This window comes from Symphalangus syndactylus, chromosome 1 (assembly GCF_028878055.3).
Source record: "Symphalangus syndactylus isolate Jambi chromosome 1, NHGRI_mSymSyn1-v2.1_pri, whole genome shotgun sequence".
Taxonomy (NCBI): domain Eukaryota; kingdom Metazoa; phylum Chordata; class Mammalia; order Primates; family Hylobatidae; genus Symphalangus; species Symphalangus syndactylus.
Window position 1 is genome coordinate 74,363,922 of NC_072423.2, and position 17,788 is coordinate 74,381,709.

The following is a 17,788-nucleotide window of genomic DNA, read 5'->3' on the forward strand; positions in this document are numbered from 1 at the left end:
GTAGGACCTGTTGTCATTTGGTTTTGCCTGTAAATACGACTTCTGTTTAGTTTGATGTTGATACCTGTGTGTGTTGGTTGAGAGAATTAATTAGCTTAGGTCAGGGTGATAAAGTCTGCTACAGTTTTATTGGGCATCACAGGCCATCTGAGTTCTGAGTGTATCCTAAGCACAGAATGTTGTGCCAGCAGCTGAAAAGGGCAGTGTACTGAGTCTACTTAGCTGTGTCTTCAGAGGATGACGAGCATGTGCCAGACAGCCGGGGGCACTTCCAAGTGTCTGGAGAGGCAGGCTGGGGTGCAATAGAGGGGCCCTCGCCCCAGCCCCATCAGGTCTTACACATCACATGTGTGGCTGCATCCCTCATGGTCCCTTCCATTCAGAACAGGCAAACGCTACCGCTCTACCCTCCCTGCCTGGGCGGGGAGGAGTGCACAGAGGGACGCTGTGTCTCTCACCATCTCCCTTTGCAGCGCTGATTTTTCTAAATTGCTTCTGAGTGGGAAGATTCGTCGGTTCGTGTTGAAGCATGACACTCTCCAGGGAGATCCAGAAAGCCCTCAAGATGTATTTCTGCAAATTTTTAGCTTTGGGAGCTCTGAAGAAAAGCCAGTGGATTGCCAGGAGGCAAAATAGTTTCTAATACGAGACTAGATTTTTTTGTATCCAGCAGGGGCAGCTGCATTTTTCCTAACCCCTTTTTCAGCCCGCTTCTAAGTTATCCATCTCTTCAACCAGCCTCAAGTCCCCATCAAAGAACTGGGTCACCAGAGGATGGACAAGGACAGCACAGCCTGAGATTCCCCACGACGCGCCTAGTTAGATTCAGAAGGAGTGCTGGCACCTGAGCTCCTTTGAAGTGACTCCGGCTGCAGGAAAGCGGCTGCTTCTCACCGGCAGCTCCCCTCTCACTTTTGCCTTCCTTAATGGCTTTTGAAGTTCCCAGGGCTCTGTTTTAACGTAGAAATGGTCTTCAAGGGCAGATCTTGCCTAGAGAAACATAGTGTCCCCTGCGAGGTGGTGGGAACTTTGGAAGACTCCCCTCCACGGCGTAGTGCACTGCCCAGGAAGTGAACAACTGGCCCCATCATTTACCCAAATGCCTTGGGCAGGGCTGACAAAGCTGCCTCTGCAGGTAATTACACACTTTAATATGGAGTGCAGTGGCGTGATCATAGCTCACTGCAGCCTCAAACCCCTGGGCTCAAGCCATCTTCCCACCTTAGCCCCCCAAGTAGCTGGAACTAAAGGGGCATGCAATCATGCCTGGCTGGTTTTTTATTTTTATTTTTTTAGAGATGGGAGTCTTGCAATTTTGCCCAGGCTGGTCTCAAACTCCTGGCCTCAAGCAGTCCTCCTGCCTCAGCCTTTCAAAATGCTGGGATTACAGGCATGAGCCACAGTGCCTGGCCTGGCATCTTATCTTAGTTCCATGCCATTCTGCACGTATTTCTCAGCCCCTGTTCTATGTGCAGCATCACTGGACGTGACGCAAGAGAAGTAGAAGATACGGTCTCTCCCACATGGAGCTTAGAACTCACTGGAGATGCAAAAGTCCTACCTGAACCTCAGTTTTCTCATCTGTAAAGTGGGAATAAGAATATTAAGCCTGGCTGAACGCAGTGGCTCACACCTGTAATCCCAGCACTTAGGGAGGCCGAGGTGGGCGGATCACCTGAGGTCAGGAATTTGAGACCAGCCTGGCCAACCAACATGGTGAAACCCCGTCTTTACTAAAAATCTAAAAATTAGCCGGGCATGGTGGCAGGTACCTGTAATCCCAGCTACTTGGGAGGCTGAGGCAGCAGAATCACTTGAACTCAGGAGGCAGAGGTTGCAGTGAGCTGAGATCGCACCACTGCACTCCAGCCTGGGCGACAGTGCAAGACTCCTTCTCAAAAAAAAAAAAAAAAAAACAAAACTATTAATTCAGTCACAAAAGGCCACATATTCTATGATTCCTTGTCTGTGAAATGTTCAAAACAGACAAATCCATGAGACAGAAAGTAGAGTAGTGGTTGCTGAGGGCTGGGGGAGGGAGATGGGGGTGACTGCTGATAGGCACAGGGTTTCTTTCTGAGGTGATGGGAATGTTTTAAATTTAGATTGTATACAACTCTGTAAATATACTGAAAACCACTAAACTGTGTTAAAGTACAAAATTACAACACATTTAATTTGAAGATCTAATTGGCTTGTATTAGTGACCCTAGAATCAGGCAACATGTCATTCTGTAAAATAGAACGAGTGCTCCAAGGAGCTGAGCAGAGGAGGCTGCTTTATAGGCAGGAAAAAAGTTGAGAAGGCAGAGACAGGGAACACAACGCAGACTGGTTGTTTCAAACTTCCTTCCATCATACTGTTAAAACAGAGGGGACTTCTTTATCATGGCAGCTCAGGAAAACCGGGTCGCTTCTGACTGGTTGCTGCACTTCTCCTGATGTTTGGAAAGCTGCCCTATTTCAAAGTTCAGTTGGATGGCGACGTAGCACCTAGCACGAGGGACTCCATTCTGGTTTGGTCTAGTCTGTCAGGGCCTCATCCAAACAGTGGCCTCCCATGAATTTTATTTAACAACTGTATCCTTTAAAGAGGCCAATTTTATGGTATGTGAATTATATCTCAACAAAGCTGTTGTTTTTTACAAAGTAACATAAAAAACAACAAAAAGGAATACTGTTGGTAGAAGGCGACAGGGCTTTTCTGTTTACGGAACACGTCCCAAGAGTTATCTTGTTATACTCACACCTTCACCAAAGCCAGAGGAGGTGCTGCCGCTGCACCCCCTTTACAGAGAAGTCTAGCGTTTCATCATTCGTGCAAGCCAAATCCAGATCCGGATCCCTCCTCCCAGCTCCAAGCCTGCTGATGTTCAACCACCCTACAAGGAGCCCCCCGAGCATCCTCCCAGCCTAGAGGCTGGACACCAGCGGGGCTCTCAGGGTTCATGATGTGTGGAAAAGGTAAGGCAAAAAAATCGACAACTAAAAGCCATTAGATGAAAATTCCAAATAGAATGTAGCCAGATAAGCAGTCCCAACCCACCTGGGAGTCTGAAAGGGAGGGCCCTGTAGGAAGGTGATGGTCATAACCCTTGGCTGGGTTGATTTGTTACTGAGTTGCCAGGAGAAATCCAGGATAAAGGGTGGTAAGGCAGTGCATGCTCTCGCACTGGGAGAAAAAGGGCACAGGTTAGTGTAGGGGACCTGGGAACAGGGCAGAGCTCAGTCACTGTGTGTGTGAGCTTCATCTCAGACCAGGTGTAACGGGAGCAGCCCCGTCCACCATCACGTGCCTTGTAAGATTCAGAAAAGAACGTTTCCTCAGTGGTTCTCAAGCCTGGTTGCCCATTGAAGTCATCTGGGAGCTTTAGAACAATTCTGATCCCTGGGCCCACCTGGAGACTGATTCGACTGGTCAGGGGCCTGGCTGCAGCAGCCGAGTGTTAAAAGCCCCCGGTGAGTCTCACGTGCAGCCTAGCTTAAGAACCATGTCTGCTCTAGACACACTCTCAGCCCAGGCTGCACTTGAGAATTCGCCCACCCCCAACTCCCAGGGGAGCTTTCAGAAATACCAGTGCACAGGCCTGCCCCAGCCCACTTCAGCCAGAGGCTCCGGGATGGAGCCCCCACCAGGTGGGATGGACGTGCCACAGGGCTGAGAAAGTTAGTGCAGGAGGGTCAGGCAGGCCTTTCCCTTCCCTGCAATGCCATGCGGCAGTGTTCACAGCTCGCCACCCCCTCCCTGTCCGTCCCACTTACTCCAGAGCCAGGCCCCATCCTGATCTGCGGATCTGCTGCACAGGTTCAAGTTGCCCCCTCTGTAACTTAGAGCTGACCCTCCAGACTCAGCCTCACCTCCCCTTTAGTAAGCCAACAGTGAACTCACATACAAAATGCAATGTGGTGTGAGACCTACAGCTCTCCCCCTTGTGCGACCAACTGGTGTATATAGGCTGTCCCTCAATAGCTCTTGCTGTGAAATTTGCAGCCTATTTAAGAGGCTGTGCACGTGTGTGTGCACGTGTTGGGGTGGTGAGTGCAGGAGTTGGGTGGGAATCAGAGGTGAGCTAGGGTCCCCAATCCACACTCCAGCCACCTTGAATCCACCCATGGTCAGTCTTCCTGCACTGTTGAGGAAGGTCTGTAATAATTTTTGCTAATACCCCATCCCCTCTCCCCACTCCCAGATTCCACTTGCCCAGCCTGCCCCCTACACTCAGCACCAGCCGAGCGCCTGGCTCCCAGGAGTTGCCCAGTAAGCATTTGCTGAGTGACTGAACCATTCTTCTCTGCAGCCAGACCCGAGTCCAACCTGAGCCACCCTTTGCTGCCCTCTCCAACCTAGGGGAGGTTGTGGCTATGCTCAGCAGGGCCTCAATAAGGAACTGGGCATGGATTTTGCAGGGGGCTTTGGTGAAGAAAATGCTACCTATATGTTTTAAAGATAGAGATTAAGGGAATGAGCCACTCATCATTCCAGGCACATGCTGCTGTCTTGCTGAGCAGGGATGTGAATTTATTGGTCTCCTTATCACAGAGTGGCTGGCCACAACCTGGCTGGGAACACTGAACTGAGGGATCCCACCACCGTAATAGGGCCCACCCTGCCCTCCTGGCAGGGCATCACTCAGAAGAATTTTTCCAGCCCGAAGGATCTGTCAGTACAGGGAGGGTCTAGCCAAAATCATAGAGCTTGCCTTAGTTTCAAAAGCAACCAGGTCAGAGGTGGAGGCTATTCTCTTTGAATCTTTGGAGGCCATTGATGTGGTGTTTGAAGTGCCCACACTGGCCGCCAGCCTGAGTTCCTCAGACGCAGGCAGCCTGCGCAGACGACAGGGCTCGGGCCCCTGACGGAGGCCCCCAACGCCGCCCGCTGGTGTGCTGGCCTCGTGACGCCCTCACCAAGCGAGCAGTGGCTTTTAACAGCCAACCTCAATTTCCAGTTCCCTTGCAGATTTTGCTTTCTCCCGCTCATAGGTACAGGAAGTCTGATCGGGAGCGGGGCCAGCGTCAGGGGCCTTGGCGAGGAATAGTAGCAGGTCGCCCTGCTTACGGTCTGACCCAAGGATGTGAGGAGGACCAGGCCAGGCTCCCACCTGAGCCCCTACTCAGGGCCTCCTCATGCCTGAAGCCGGCTAATGTCACCCAAATCGGAGCACTCAGGACCAACGCATAGACGTTCCTTTTTCCCCTGGAGCACAGGGCTGGCTGATGTGGCTTAATTATACTGTTCAAAAGGGAGTGAGCTGAGAGAGGAAACTGCAGCAGACAGACCTGTACCTGGTGATCAAATGTAATCAGTTTCCAGTGTAGGAAGATTTCAGGCATTTACCCAGGTGCTTGGGGGAGGGGACACAACAATTTGTGGTCTTCCTTCTCCTTCCCCTTATTTTTCTGATTCAGAAACCAGTCATCACAGAATCCATGAAGACTGGCTGCTTGCTCAGGAAGGATAAAGTGGGAGAGAGAGAATTCATTTTGAAAATTATAGTCATGCCTGAGACAGGGCAGCTTCGGTGACTTCCAAGCAGCAGTTCCTTAGCAGCGAAGCCCAAAATCCCTCCTGAGTTCCCAGCCTGTGTTGTGGCCTGAGGGCAGCAGCCACATCCTTCACTAGGTGCATTTTAACATGTTAAAAGGAAATATGTTAAAAGGATGGCTCTGAGTAGCCACTGAAATTAATTGCACAATTAGGCTTGTATAAAATCATTTTTATGCAGCAAGGGATTAGACCATGTAGATTTCCATTACAAAAAAAATTGTTCCTGTGATTCACAAAAGCACAGAAATGATGGGAGCACTTCATAGCCAGTATGTTGGCCTGATGATCTGACAACGTGGCCTTTTGGAATTTTGAAATTCAAATTATCTCTTTTAAATATTCTGAAAATAAAAGTATCAAATCCTGAAATAATAAATACTAGAATATGAATCAGAAATCTAATTTTGCCTAGGGCAAGAAATAATTTTTTCCAGTTAAAAAGTTCAAAAAAATACTTCTACCTTTATTGGCATTGTATACGGAAAAAGTGGTCTGTTTAAGGGAAATGACGGGCTAGTAAAATATTTGTTATTTGCACTAGGAGATAATTTAAGGAACACCTTCTCAAATGTCATCAGACTTACTTTAAAGGCAAACCAAGTCCTAAAGTTCTAAATTGAGAAAGCTGGAAGGGAAACGTAAATATGATCCAACCCCGTTTTATGACCAGAGGGGAATGGATTGGCCAGGATCTCGGGGATAGTTAATAGGACCTGAGGCTCCTGGTCAGTGTGGGGCACTCACACCCATGACTCTAGAAAGCAAAGAACAACTGGATTCATGTTTCCTGTGTCAGAGTCCACCCAGTTCCAGTTCCACCTGAGCCCTTGATAGACATTAAAGGTAGGATTCACATCATGGAATAAGCATTTTTCTACTAGCGATTTTTTTAATAAAGCTTTATTGGAATATAATTTGCATACCATAGCATTTCCCCTTTTAGATGGAAATAATAGACACTGGGAACTCCAAAAAAGCAGGGAGGAGAGGGAGGGTTGAAAAATTACCTGTTGGGTATAACATTCAATTGTAATCAGTTTCCAGTGTTTTGCATTCCTACCAGCCGTGTAATGCACTATGAACATTCATTTGGGGGATGAATACCCTAGGAGCCCAATCCCCACCATTACATGTGTAATACCCATGTAACAGACAAGCACATGTACCCCAAATAAAATCCCCTTTTAAAGTGTGTCATTCACTGGTTTTCAGTGTGTTCACAGTTATGCAACCATCACCACAATCCAAATGTTTAACATTTCCATCACTCACTTAGCCCCCTCAAAGAAATCCTAGACCTACTAGCAGCCACTCCCCATTACCCACTTCCAGGCTCTGGCAACCACCCTTCGGCTTCCGGTCTTTATAGATTTGCATATGCTGGGCATTTCATAGAAAAGGAGCGTGTGCCCTTTTGAATCTGATTTCTTTCACTCAGCAGATTCATCCATGCTTCAGTTCATCCACGTTGTAACAGGTATTAGTACTTCATTCCTTTTCATAGCCAAGTAATATTCCAGTTTATGGCTATACTACATTTTATTAATGTACATTTGAGTTGTTTACCCTTTTTGGCTGTTAGGAATAATGCTCTGTGAACATTTGTTTACAAAGTTTTTGTGTATATGTACGTTTTCAGTTTCCTTAGGTGTACACCCAGTAGTAGAATTGCTAGGTCGTATGGGAATTCTGTGTTCAACCTTTGGAGGAGCTGCCAGACGGTTTTCCAGAGTGGCTGCACCGTTTGACATTCCCTCCAGCCGTGTATGAGGGTTCGCTTTCTCCAGGCCCTCGCTGATACCTGTGATTTTTTGTTACGTGATCCTCCTCGTGAATGTTATTCCACTGACATTAATCTCATGGCACCGTCAGTGATTGAAATGATCTTGTTCTCTGTCTTTGCCTCTGGATCATGACCTTCCCGAAGACTGAGTGTGTCATAAAATCCCCAGTCTCTAGCAGTACATGTGTATTGAGTTGGATCACATGCTGGACCCATGGCTTGTCATCATGTGTACATGTAGCCGACTTTGACTCTCAACTGTGTCAGTTCTGGGCTAGAGACTGTTACATTATACAAAGAGGGATAAACTGTGGCCCTTGTCCTCAAATAAATAGGTTGGACTACTAGGGTATTTACAGAACAGAGTGTAGGTGAAGAAAAGGAAATTTCAGTGACAAATTAGGAGGCACTTAAGAAATACTGGACATTTTCAATTAATTTGGCAAAATGAAAAATAATAGATACATTTCCTTGGTTGTGGCTGTGATGGGTAGAGACAGTGGTGCTGAACCTCACTTGCACGTGTGATAGCTTGTCTCCTCCAGAAGTAGAAGAGAGCCTTCCAGTTGCTAAGGCCCTGTCCAGGGCCGGGCTCCAGCCAGGTGGCAGGCAGAGGCTTCCTCAAGCCCTGTGTCCCTCTGCTGGGTTCAGAGACCACTCCCAGGCTTGGTCTATCAGCACACTCCATGCATACAGGTGCAGAATGCTCTCCCCCGCCACCCGAGACCACACCTCAGCCAGGACCTTGTGCAGGGCTTGCTTGGGCCAAGGTACATGATCCAGGAAAGCTGAGCTCAAGAAAAATGAATCCAATGCTGGGTGTGGTGGCTCGTGCTTATAATCCCAGCTAATCAGGAGGCTGAGGTGGGAGGATTGCCTGAGCCCAGGAGTTCGAGGCTGTGGTGAGCCATGATTGCGCCACTGCACTCCAGCTTGGGTGACAAAGGGCCCTGTTTCTTAAAAAGAAAAAAAAAGAAGAAAGATAGGAGGGAGAAATTAATTCCCTGCCTGATGAAGAACTGGTCTATGGGTCCCAGAGGATCTCGAGCATTTCCCCTTCTGTACCTTTCCTCGTCCTGTTGCCTCCGCCTGGAATGCCTGTTTTAAGTAACTGGTGAGGATGGCCATGATGGCCATATACTTTATCCAAACTAGGGCACTTTGAGAGTGAAAGAGGATTATGCCAGGACAACAGGCAGAAGCCAGGACCGTCCAGGGCAAACCACGGCTGCCTCCACTCCATGCATCAGTTCCGTCCTCTGGGGAAGGCGCTGTCCACCTACTTCCCACTGCCATCTTCCCTAGGAAGACCTGCCGTCCCCTGAGCCCACCGCACATGATAGGGACCATTCCGCCTCATGTGTTGTCATTGGGTTACCTGTGTTATCCTCCTCACTGGATCACGGACTTCTCAAAATCAGGGACCAGGTCAAGGGGCTTGGTATTCAGGAGGTGCTTATGAAATTCTCATAAGATTGAGGAATTCCTACAGACTGAAAGTCAAAGGTAAATCTGGATCATGCGTGAGGCCTCATCTAGGTACCAAGGGCCTTGTGAGAGATGTCACGAAGGCATTTCCTGAAGCACTCATTACTTTTTCTTCTACCCATGACCCTCCTTCACGAAGCTCAGCATGTTGATATCCTAGAAAATACATGTGTGGACAAACATATTTAGAGTTCCAAGTGTCCAGAACCTTCCGGGAATTCTAGCCAGCACAGGTAGCAAAATACCTTTCACCCAGCATTGTGGGGAGCATCTCCAAACTGAATGTATCTGGAGTTCAGAACCGTGACTTTCTGATTCATTTCTAATTCAAATCCTTCCCAGATTGATGTCTTCCCATTAAGACCCTACTCTATGGTAATTGCTTTACTAGGAACAGCGTTGAGATATTCTTGAGCTGACATTTTCCCCTCCTGTTTTCCAGGATCAGTACAAGTTCTGCTATGAGGTGGCCCTGGAATACTTGAATTCTGGCTGATGGCGTAAACAGCTCTGCAAACAATCCCTTTCATACCACGAAGCCAAGACGTTCCATGGTATTTGTGCAAAAGAGATGAAGACTTCTCAATATGCTTATTTTGCTTTGCATAATTGGCTCTTTTTAAGAGCCCAAGAAAGTGTTTCTAAAACTGCTTGCACTGCCCAATCCCAGTAATGCTGCTGCCTGACAGAAACACACACACAGCCACAGTCGCCAAATCCTGTACTCCTTGCCACCGGCTTCCTAGAGCAGCGTAGACATCTGGTAAACTGAAGAGCACAACTATATTCTTATGAAGGAATTTGTACCTTTGGGGTATTATTTTGTGGCCCGTGACCCTCGTTATTGTTACAGCTGAGTGTATGTTTTTGTTCTGTGGAGAATGCTGTCTGGCATTATGATAATATATTATTTTAGGTAATATTTGTACTTTAACATGTTGCATAATATATGCTTATGTAGCTTTTCAGGACTAACAGATAAATGTGTAATGAACAAAGATATGTTGTATGAGTCGTCGTTTCTATCAGATTTGTATTGTTTCCAAGGGAAAAGCTTGGGGGAGGACTCAGTTCACAAAATGCAAAACTCGACGATCAGATTCACGGACCCAGAGCTTTTCCATGTGTTTATATTGTAAATATTTTTGATTTCATCAAATTATTTATTCATTAAAAGAAATTTTTGTGAAGCACAGTGAGTGACAATCATTTTTCTTAAGGCCTGGAAACGATTTTCTGTATGATGTTACTTTATGTGAATTCTCATCTCAATAAATGATGACCCGTGAGCAGCCGTGGCGTGTTCCTGGTGTCCCAGCGCACAGGCGGTGGAGACCGCACCCAACACGCCAGCGCACAGTGGGAGAGAGTGTGGCCGGGGCCTGTTTGCCGGAGCAGGTAGAGTTTTTTGAGAGAGAGTGTTCATCACTGAGAGCACTGGGCCCATCAGGGTGGCCTGCCCTGGTGCCGAGGAGGCTCAGCCATGAGCCTGCGCCATGGGGCATGAGCCCTGACCTTGTGGGGCAGCCAGGCCAGGGGCCATGGCGGGGACTTGCTAACTGGAGCATCCTCTTCCTTTCTCTGTTTCCCCTCAGTCTGCAAGGGATACTATCTCTCTTCTCTGTGCCTCAGGCCAACCTAAGACTTGCTGAGAGAAAGTTTTTAAAGGGTTAGAGAATCAGAGTACACTGAAGGACACTGCGCTGAACAAGTTCCCACCAGAGCGCCTGCTCCGTGCCACCCCGGGCTCTGGCTGCTGACACAGAAGGCGGGTGCACGGTGGCCTTGCAGCTTGCATTTAGCTTGGGTTTTAGGCTGTGTTAATGATTGCCAAGAGCTGACAGCGACAAAGCTCTGTCCAACACCTCTTGTGAGCCAGATACCATGCAGAGCACCTTCCTGTGTGGCAGTGCGTGCTCCCAAAACATGAGCCAGGTACGACTACGAAACCCACCTGACAGATGAAGAAACTCAAGCTAGAAAAGACTGAATAACCCGTCCAAAGTCACACTGGCTAGCAAGTGCCAGAAGCCTCCAGAGCCCGTGGGAGGTGGAAGGGCAGTACCCTCACTGCAGCAGAGGAGCAGAGTCTGCTGGCGCCGAGACAGAGGCTGGCCCGCCACCCCCTGTGGGAAGTGGAGAGGCTTGAGAGCACTGTTCCTGCCTGCGCTGGGGATCTTGGTGACCAAAGACATCAAGGGCAGAGGTTGCCCTCCAAGAGGACTGACCTGGACATCTGCATGTTAGACTTTTACTGCTTCGCTGTATCCTGAGCAATCTATATGCCCCGATTGGTGTAAGTTTCTCTAGACCCCTCCTTAAACTGGGTGAGTGGGACCCTGTCCTCCCCCAGGAAGAGCTGGCTGCAGCAGAGCTTCGAGTCTGTACTCAATGCCTCACATTCAGACTCCTCCTGGAGGATGGCCCCTCGCCATCCCACCCAGTTCTCTTTGCTAAGCTCCTAAAAGACTAGCAGGCTGCTATTTTTCTGTCCCTCTTCCAAATGATTTCTCCAGGATATAGGAATAGGGATGAAGACATATGGACTGCTGCACCCTTTGTGGGTGAGTTGGGCCCTGACCAGGAGAGCCCTTGGCCCTCCGTGATTATGGCGGTGTGGCTCTGGGCTCCAGTCCGTCAGCCTGGGTGACAAGACAGCTCATCTGAGCATGGCGAGGAAGTGACCTCAGATGTGCGAGTCTAATGACACAGCCACTTCCCAGTCATTCCCTGCGTCGTCATACCCCGGTCTCACATGGTAGCCAGTTGTTTTCAATCTCTTGGATTTTTATCTTTCTTTCGCTTATTTCACCTTTTAGCGGAAACAGTGATAGAAAAAAAGGCACAGGCATTTTGTGGCTTTTTCAGATTTCCCACGAGGCCTCACAATGTGGTTGAGACCTGTTATTTCCAGTACACAGAGAAAGTCTCTGCCCCTCGCAAGCAAGAGGAGCCACCCTCTTGGCTGAGAGTCCTTCTCTGTGTTCTCACAGTGCTCTGGATTCCCCTCTGTTGTGGTATCCAGAACCCCCCAGACACTTCAAAGCCTGTGACCGCTCTGGAAGCTGATGGTCCTGCCCCCGACTCCCTGGCACGGTCCACCCCAAAGTCAGCTTCACAGCAGCACTTCATGATGCTTTTGTAACATGTCAGCACAGCAAGACTGAGGTACGTTTCCAGAATTCCATTCTCTGTATATTTCCAGACGGGGTGCGCTGCAGGAGTCATTTGGTGTAAGACGTAGAGGCAGGAGGGAAACAGCAGCCATATTGTTTTTACACTCAGAAAGTGGAGCAGCTGTGGGCCCGCAGGTGGATAGCAATGGTGTGAGCTCCTCCACCTCTGTCTCCTAAGGGCCCTCCCAGCCTCTGCTCACTGGGTCAAAACTCATGCCTGCATTTTTAGGTTTTGTTAAGGTATCCTAGTGCCAGGACTAAAATGTGCATTAGTTACCTTCTGCTGGATAACAAATTGTCCCCAAAGTTGGAAACTGAACAATGAACATTTGTTATCTCATACCATTTCGGTGGGTCAGAAGTTCAGAAATGATTTAGTTGGATGATTCTGGCTCAAAGATCGCTCATGAGGTGGCCATCAAAATGGGTCAGGGCCGCAGTCATCTGAGAGCTTGACTGGAGCTGGAAATAAACTTCTAAGGTAGCTCAGTCACAGGCCTGGCAAAGTGCAACTGGCCGTTGATGGGAGGCCCCAGTTTTCCCCCATGTGGGCATTTCCACAGCTGCTTAACTGTCCCCACAGCATGATACTGGCTTCTTCCAGGAATTCAGAAAGGAACAAGGCAGAAGCCACAATTTCTTCTACGATCTAGCCTTGGAAATCATATACTGTCATTGCCACAATATCCTATAGTCTCGAAAGTCAGTCCTATTCACTATGGGAGGGGACTGCACAAGTACCAGGGCATGGGGATCATTGGAGCCATCTGGGAGGTTGGCCACCACCTGCTGGCCAGCTGCAGACCTCCCACATCAGCCAGCCCCTCAGCATCTGCAGGCTGGTTGGCTGGAGCTTAGCAAATCTCATCCCTGGAACATCTGGATTGCCAGTCAAGGCTCCTCCCATATACCATCCCCTCTGTCCTGCTATGCATTTTCATCCTACCACCTTCTACTGCGGACAGTGCTCCAAGTCGTTTGTAGTATGCCCTAAGAAAACTTCATTCCATTGTAAATAAATTGATTAACACAGGCTTGATTAACAAGGCTCTCTTTCCCCAAATTCACGGTAATGCCCCCTCTGAAACTTTCTCAAATAGAGGTAAGTCATTCTTTCATGTCTCAAAGATTTAATCAATTTCAACAACCACCCTCATACTCCACTTGAGCTGATGGCCACACCCTGCAGCCTGTCACCTTGAACTGCCTGACCTCTGAAATCTTGAATAAACATGCCAAATTCTGACTCCAAACTCTTCAACTGCTAGCTTTCTCTTCACCTTATTCTTTTATTCTTGTTCTTTGTATTTATGAAAACCTCCAGTCCAATCCTGAGTGCTGCACCCTTTCTTACCTTTTCCACAGAACAACCCAAGCCCCATGATGTATCACTTCAACCAGTTTTGCTAACACCTCTCAATGCCCTTGACACTTCATACTTCCATCATATCCACTCTACAAATGGTTAATTTTAGAGAAACTCTTCTAGGACTTTTGATCTCAGACAAACTAGGGTAACAAAAGCCAGTTTACCCTCCTAAGTGTAAGAAGTAACTGGGAAATATATATATTTTTTAAAAATGGTGTGCAAGATACTGGACATCAGGCAATGGAGGATAACAATCTTCAAGAAACAGGAAACAAATTAGGTGACCCCTAGGATTGCCCCACCTTATGGCCTGAGAGAACTTCTAGAACATGGGTGCAGGGAGGGGGGGATCCAGGTGGAGTCACATGGTTTCTCTTATTTGAGGAGATAAGGCTGAAAGTCAAAAAGGCCAAAGTGGCAAAGATCGGCAGGGCAGAGTATGAGACATAGAGCTACGTAGAGAAAGAGTTCTGAAGATCCCAGAGTGTCCCCCTCAAGTCTTTAGCTAAGTACTGATCACAACAAGCTTGTAAGGACATTACAAAGAAAAAAGAAACACCCAAAAAGATTAGAAGGAACAATACTCAGAGTCACACAGGCCAGAATAGTTCCTGTTTCTTTTGAATAGAGCACCCACTCACTACAATAGAGACTCTGTAGTGGGGCAAAATTACCTCTGGGCTAAGCACAGCTGTGGGCCTGCCTAACGAAGCAATAACTGAGGCATCCAACTGTTTCCAAGTAACTTAATTGCACCTCAGAACAAAACTCAAGAACATTTACAGGAATACAAAAATATCCAGCACCCAAGAAAGTAAAATTCACAATGTCTGGCATCCAATCCAAACTTACTAGGCACACAAAGAATCAGGAAAACATGACATATGATGAGGAGAAAATCAACCAATGAAACTGATTCAGAAATAATACAAATGAATGAGTAGACAAGCACATTAAAGCAGTTGTCTCATAACTGTACTCCAGATTATCAAAAAGAGGAAAGATTTAGCATGTATGGCAAAGACATGGAAAATATTTTTTAACGACCCAAATTGAACTTCAAGAGCTGAAAACTACAAAGCCTGAGACAAAAAAATATATATACTAAATGTGGTAAACAGCAGATTAGGTGCCAAAGAAGAAAAAATGAGCAAACTTGAAGACATCAGTAAAAACAATCTAAAAACACAGAAAGACAATGTTGGCAAAAAAAAAAAATGAAGAGAGCATGAATGAACCATTGGAGTCTCAATAAAGTTAGGGAGAAGGGGCAGAAAACAAAATTGGTGAAATAATGGCCCAAATTTTCAAAACCGGGTGGAAATTATAAACCCACATATCCAATAAGCTCAAAAAACCCTCAAGAACAAGAAACATGAAGAAAACTATACTAAGGCACATCATAATCAAATTGCTTATAACCAATGACAAGGAGAAAATCTTATAAGCAGCCAGAGAGGACTCGCTCTGTGCAGGGAAAGATAAGAATGACAGCAGACTTCAAATACATTGAAAGTCAGAAGATAGTAGAACAGCAATTTAAAGTTCTGAATGAATTTTTTAATATCAACCAACAATTCTATACCCAGAAACGATATTTTCCAAAGTAAAATAAAGAAAATTTCCAACAAAGAAAAGTTGAAAGAATTCATCCCCAAAAGGCCCATGATACAAGAAATAAAGGGAATGATCTCAAATAGAAATCTGCATCTATGCAAAGGAATGAAAAGCACTGGAAAGAGTAATTAAATGGAGAAGTATAAAATACTTTTTTCTTTCCACCTCCCAGCACAGCAGGCATTCTCAGGATACACTAAGGCTGAGGAAAAGGGAGGTGGCAAAGGGTCAAGGTCCTGGTCCCTCTCATCCAAGTGCCCAGCCAGATAGGAGGGAGTCGTAATGTCTGGTAGCCACCATGCTGGGTCAGACTCCACTGGGACGAGCCCCTGCTCCTCAGCCTCTTTGGTGACTTTTGCCTCCTTGTCCTTATCGTCTTCCCCATTGCCCCCGCTGTGGCAGCTTCGGCAGTGGTGCTGTTGTCCAGCGGGGTGGCCCAGGCCACCAGCTTGGATAGCCTTGGGGCCCAGTGTGGCCTGTGTTGGTGGTGCCCACCGTGTCAGTCAGTGGCAGGGTGCTGTCCATAGTCCTGTCCCGGCTCAGCTGCATGCCCAGGCCCAGTGCTGGTATAGGAGGCAGCAGCTGTAGCCTAGGCAGCAGCAGGAAGCAACCTCTGCTTGCCCCTCCCCTCTCCAACAGGCTCATCAACTCATATAAGGACAACAGCAATGATTTCATATGCCCCATCTGCTTTGATATGATTGAAGAGGCATACATGACAAAATGTGGCCACAGCTTTTGCTATAAGTATATTCATCAGAGTTCAGAGGACAATAATAGATGTACCAAGTGTAACAATGTTGTGGGCAATACTAACCATCTGTTTCCTAATTTGTTGGTGAATGAGCTCATTTTCAAACAGAAGCAAAGATTTGAGGAAAAGAGGTTCAAATCGGACCACTCAGTGAATAGCACCAATGGCCACAGGTGACAAATATTTCAAGATTTTTTGGGAACTGACCAAGATAACCTTGATTTGGCCAATATCAACCTCATATTGAAGTTACTAGTGCAGAAGAAGAAACAACTGGAAGCAGAATCACATGCAGCCCAACTATAGAATCTTACACAATTCCTCAAGATTGCAAGAAGAAATAAGAGAGAGCAACTGGGACAGTTCCAGAGGAGCTAGGTGTTTTGGAAGAGGATATTAAAAGAGTGGAAGAAATGATGGCTTATACTCTCCTGTCAGTGAGGATAGCACAGTGCCTCAACTTGAAGCTCCTCCTGCATCACACAGTAGCATTATGGATTCCACACAATATAGGCAACATCCAGGTTTCAGTGGCAGTTCTTAGACAAAGAAACAGCCTTGATATAACAGCACATTAACATCAAAATGAAAATGGTCCACTGCTCATTTTGAAGACCTGGAGCACTGTTACTTTTCTACAAGGATGCCTCATATCTCAGATGATAGTTGAACTGCAAGCCAATTGGATGAATTTCAGAAATGCTTGTCCAAGGTTACTCAATATAAATCAGTATGAACGTCAGCCACATTATCATGCCCTAGTGATCTCTATAGTGATTCCAGGATAGTCTCTGGTATTGAATTTGACCAGGATTGTGACTATTTTGCAATTGCTGAGGTTACAATGAAGATTAAAGTCTATGAATATGGCACAGTCATCCAGGATGCAGTGGATATTCATTACCGTGCGAATGAAATGACCTCAATTCCAAAATCAGCTGTATCAGCTGGAGTAGTTATCATAAGAACCTGTTAGCTAGCAGTGATTATGAAGGCATTGTTATCCTATGGGATGGATTCACAGAACAGAGGTCAAAGGTCTAACAGGAGCATGAGAAGAGGTGTTGAAGTGTTTAATTTGATGGATCCTAAACTCCTGGCTTCGGGTTCTGATGATGTAAAAGTGAAGCTGTGATCTACCGGTCTAGACAACTCAGTGGCAAGCATTGAGGCAAAGGCTGATGTGTGCTGTGTTAAATTCAGCCCCTCTTTCAGATGCCATTTGGCTTTTGGCTGTGCGGATCACTGTGTTCATTACTATGATCTTCGTAACACTAAACAGCCAATCGTGGTATTCAAAGGACACCAAAAAGCAGTCTCTTATGCAAAGTTTGTGAGTGGTGAGGAAATTGTCTCTGCCTCAACAGACAGCCAGCTAACACTGTGGAATGTAGGGAAACTGTACTGCCTACATTCCTTCAAGGGTCATGTCAATGAAAAAAACTTTGTAGGCCTTGCTTCCCATGGAGAGTATATAGCTTGTGGAAGTGAGAACAACTCTCTCAACCTGTACTATAAAGCACTTTTTAGGACTTCGCTAACTTTTAAGTTTGATACAGTCAAAAGTGTTCTGGACAAAGAACGACAAGAAGATGATACAAATGAATTTGTTGGTGCTGCGTGCTGGAGGGCACAACCGGATGGAGAGTTCAATGTGCTGATTGCTGCTAACAGTGAGGGTACAATTAAGGTGCTAGAATTGGTATGAAGGGTTTACTCAAGCCTAATTGTACTTGATCCTGCTGAAATACATCTGCAGCTGACAATGGCAGAAGAAACAGAAAATGTCATGTGATGTCTCTCCCCAAAGTCATCATGGGTTTTAGATTTGTTTTGAGTATTTTTTCTTTTTCTCTTTTTCCTCCTTTGTGACCTTTGGGACATTGGGAATACCCAGTGAACTCTCCACCATCAGTGCAACTCCACGGACATTGCTACTGTTGGTGGTGTGGTTGTGGTTATCTAATTTTTGTGATAGGGAAACACATTCTTTTAAATAAAAATAAATAACAAAAAAGTGTATTGAGCCACGAATAAATAAATATGTATATATTAC

General features: G+C 46.6%; 1 protein-coding gene and 1 pseudogene across 18 annotated transcripts in view; both read left to right on the top strand.

Annotated features, from left to right (window-relative positions):
* Window positions 1-10,006, top strand: part of PTPRM (protein tyrosine phosphatase receptor type M) — an 834,094-nt gene extending 824,088 nt beyond the window's left edge. For all 18 annotated transcript variants that reach the window (XM_055238011.2, XM_055238031.2, XM_055238021.2 and 15 more), the window contains one exon: window positions 9,259-10,006. In XM_055238011.2, the coding sequence (XP_055093986.1) occupies window positions 9,259-9,312 (54 nt within the window). In that variant the 3' untranslated portion in view covers window positions 9,313-10,006. The remainder of the gene's footprint in view (window positions 1-9,258) is intronic.
* Window positions 10,007-15,260: 5,254 nt separating this feature from the next.
* LOC129489709 (E3 ubiquitin-protein ligase COP1-like) lies at window positions 15,261-17,572 on the top strand (annotated as a pseudogene).
* The last annotated feature ends 216 nt before the right edge of the window (window positions 17,573-17,788 follow it).